General features: G+C 29.9%; 1 protein-coding gene across 1 annotated transcript in view; it reads left to right on the top strand.

Annotated features, from left to right (window-relative positions):
• The first annotated feature begins 786 nt into the window (after positions 1-786).
• The window catches only part of LOC111085908, an 8,863-nt gene continuing 5,378 nt past the window's right edge, over positions 787-4,271 (top strand). Inside the window, exons 1-2 of the mRNA XM_022386718.1 lie at positions 787-1,050; positions 3,170-3,256. Coding sequence (XP_022242426.1) covers positions 787-1,050; positions 3,170-3,256 — 351 coding nt within the window. The remainder of the gene's footprint in view (positions 1,051-3,169; positions 3,257-4,271) is intronic.

Genomic DNA, 4,271 nt, shown 5'->3' with positions numbered 1-4,271 from the left:
TGATTATCTAAATAACTAACCGTATATATGCGTTAATAAAAGCTTTGTTGTAAAATAACAATATCACTAAGGTTTAACATTCTCGATGCGTTAATATGTACACGTATTTAATGAAATGTATGTTGTATAATATTCGACTACTTGCTTTTCAGCATTTTGGATTTAAAAAAATGTAATAAGGTTTCTTAACATTTGAGTGCCATAAAAATGATATATTATTTATTACATAACTAAAGCATACGTACGAAAAGATGCAGTTTTTTGACAATCTACTCGGTATTTCTATGGATATTTACGCTGTCTTGGGGTGTTTATGCGTTCATTTCACTTCAAACACGCTCTTTTGAAGTTAAGGAATTCATACGTCTACTCAACTCTGTAACTTTCATACCCTTCTTGTTGAGTTCCATCTTTTCTGCTATAGTTTCATGGTATAAAGGACCTCACTGCATTTTAATTGTGAAAAGGTTGATTGCTCTGGAAGACGAAATTCGTTTTTTTCCAAAGCAAAAATTAAAAATAAAATATCTTTCAAACATAGTAATGTGGTTATATCTCGTAATTTTCCCTTCTTACGTATTGCTTATGGTATTATTAAGCATGTATTTCAACCCTTTACTTAGTTTCTATTACTGGATAATTCCTCTGGTTATTGCAGCTTTCATCTTTAATTTATTTCTGGTAGGCTGGGGACAATTCTATGTCATCTATATTGTTTATTTTGCTTGTTTGTTTAGCAATTTATTTGATTCTTTGAACGAACGAGTCCGAGAAATAACAAAGATTATGGATACTTCAGTTTCTTCGGAATTTGAAAACTTGAGAAGACTTCATGTTAGGTTGTGTGAGCTTGTGAAAGATACAGATGAGCTTTTGTCTCCTGGCATACTTATTATGTTTTTCAATGGAATTTTGTTTTGTTGTGTTTGTGGAACAATGGTGGCATACTCCGTAAATAATGGAATGAGGATTCAACTTGTTGTCTCTTTCATAGTTCTTTTCATTGGAATGTTTATTGCTTGCACTTTTTCAGAAAATATGGGAAATAAGGTAAGAATTAGTAAAAAATATGTTAAATGAAAGAAATCATTATATTTATGATGTTTTAACATTAAACTTGTAAAATAATCTAGTATATATTTTATATGTTTCGTTAAACTGAATAAGATTTCTATATTAGAGTCAAATTTTTACCTATATGAAAAAATAATGTTATTAAAGTTCCCATATGAATATCTATATCATTAAATATATGATAACAATAAATATCAGATAACACCATTGCAATAAAAACATTGAAACAGTATATTTCAGCTGTAATTGTCACCCCCTCAGCTCTGTTTGCCTGTAAATTAAAGTATACAGTTCTACATCAGCAGCTGCCACAGTCGTATCAGTTGGAGACGGAATGTCCGAAGAAAGGTGCTCTCGAGCATTAAAACACATTATTCTTGAATACTAGTGTACCAGTTTTTCAGCACAAACATAAAAATACCAATTCGTTTTGTTAATGTGGGATCCTAAATTCTTATCGAAATCGTGAATAATGTGTGTAATGATGCATGTAGCAAGGAGTGATTAACTTTGGGTGTTCAGAGAAATAAGTACCATACAAAATGGTTTTAGAAGCTGTCTCTTATACTTTCTATTCTTATAACATAAATAAAACAAATCAAACTAAGAGTTAAATTCATTTCTTTGTACTTGGTGTGTGTAACACTGTTGCTAAGTTTATGATTAAGCCTAGCGATCAAAAGCTGTAAAGTAATACTTCCAAAAACTATTAAACCAATACTATGTAGCCGTAATATGATACACAGTATTAAGTAATATAAAAATAGCACTAGATGAAAAAATTTACTCGTACAACATTTCCAATCTTCATTAGTACTTTCTTATCAAAACGTCTATTCTAGTCGTCTTTTACTAAATAAAGTAAAAATCCTTTGTTTAAAAAAAAATTTAAAAGTCTTTCTTCCTGTTAAATCATTTTCCTTTAAGATGCTTTGTTTGTTGAAACTATTTTTCTCATTTTTTATTTTGTGACTGTTAAAAGTAACTCTACTCGCTTTTAGTACACTAAACCTATATAATTATTTCACGATATTAATATTAACCAAGAAGTGTGGTGTACAAAAACAGTAAACGTCACGGTATTCCTATGTATCACAGTAATTCGTTGTTTTTCACAATTGTGTTTTTAAAATAATTCAATATCTAGATCCGTTCCGTATGACTACCTAATATGGTCATATTTGAACTCAAGTATGATCGTATTAATTCCTATTTTAAATGAACGTGAAAAATTATGCATGTAATCTAGAGCATACAAAAATGCTGATCGCAAATTTAAAAAGTTGAGAAAAACAAAAGCCAAACATTCGTTCAAGCATGCAAATCGAAGGAACTGAATAGTAATGATGGAGAAATAGAAGTGTCATGTAACTTTGGAAATCATGTGAAAAATGCATTAAGTTTTACTTACTTGCTGTAAACATTTCAGAGGAATCTGCTCTGTCTGAAAATTTTGAACAATTTTGAAGAACTGGCTGCCCTGATTAACATATAAAAAAATAAAACACGTTTTTTTTGTCAAAACCAGGCAGAAACTATAACTCAATAATTTATTGTATACACACATAGAGAAGAAGAAAACACACAAAGATCAAACCACAAAAGTATAAGACATTCAGGCTGATAATAATATTTTACATGAGCTTTAACCTATGTCGTATAGTACGTCTTCGGTGTGCCACTGGGGGGCATTTACCTTGGAAAATCGAATAAATCTTCAAATCACAGTTTATTTTTGTTCAAAAATGTAATAAAATTCGTCTTTTCTATACCACTTACTTGTTATTTCGTTTCGTTCTTCAGATTCCAAGTTATTTTAGAATCCTTTGCATGTTAAATAATAGGGTATGTCTGCAGATTTACAACGCTAGAAACCGGGTTTCAATACCCGTGTTGCGCAGAACACAGATAGCCCATTGTGTAGCTTTTTGCTTAACTTCAAAACACAAGCAAACCACGGTAAATAATTCATACTTAAAGCCCAAACTTGAATAACTCTATTGTTCATCTATTACATGAGAATTTTTTGTTGGTATTTGCACCTTAAGTTTTCGCTGAACTTTGAATTAAAAATATATTATTTCCTCATCCGCAGGTTATGCTCTCCGCTACAACTTCAGAAAATGGAATCTACTTTACTGCATCCGGGTTCTTTACGATAAACCGTGCTTTGATGACAACAGTACGTATGCTTAAAGCAAAGTTAAAAGATATATATATATAATTTTAGTAAGAAAGTAAGAAAAAATTGCCTTTACTCTCTAAATAATAATAATAAATAAATAAAAAATATTTTTATTATTATCTGGAGACTAAAGGTGTTTTGATTTATCTCTATTACCAAAATGTTTAGCTTTTTCCAGTATGCACTACAAATTCAGAAAAACATCAGACTATCAAATACATTTATCATATTACATGAGTGGAAAAAAACGTTTAAAGTAATTCTATACCGACATATGTTATTACATTGTCATGGTATATCCTGTTCAATTAATTTTCAACAGCGTAACTTTCACAGTTCTGTTCAGGCACGTTATGCCACTGTATAAAAAGAGTAAATAACTGAAGAAAAACGTTGTTTTTGGAGCAACGAAAGAGTTTCCTTTATTTGCTGTTCCAACTTGAAACAGATAATAAAGGGCTTATGTTTCATTGTGTCGTTTTTGTTTTTCTCTTTTAATATAAGCGTAATGTTCTACATTGCATTATATTATCCAAACTGTATCATTACATTTCTCCTGAAACGTCTTTTTTATGTTTAATATATCATAGTAAAATATAATGTAATGAATCCATTTAGATCAAAACAAAAAATATCTGAATATATTTAGCTGATATTCTGAAGGATAGATGGGCGGAGGAGTATATAGATAAACGTCAGTAAGTTTGGAATCTCAAGATAATCGGCACTGAAAAAAATTATCTTCTACTTTCAAAACAATTCAAGTTTCATCCTGCTATAGCTAAAGACAAAACTAATTAAAACTTATTATTTTGCCTACCTGGTATCGTATTGTTGTGACCTAAAATTATATATTGTATTGTTAATATTATTAATATATTAGACAACCCGTAACCCGTTGGGTCAACCACTATTCAGAGGTTATGAAGAATTCAAGCTAATTTCAATCTCGCACTGAAATGAAGGTTTATTTTGAGATAATTTAATTAAATATTTCAATCCATTCATGTTA

This window comes from Limulus polyphemus, unplaced genomic scaffold (assembly GCF_000517525.1).
Source record: "Limulus polyphemus unplaced genomic scaffold, Limulus_polyphemus-2.1.2 Scaffold30, whole genome shotgun sequence".
NCBI lineage: Eukaryota > Metazoa > Arthropoda > Merostomata > Xiphosura > Limulidae > Limulus > Limulus polyphemus.
Note: the sequence above shows the minus strand (reverse complement) of the source record. Positions and strands in the feature narration are given on the sequence as shown.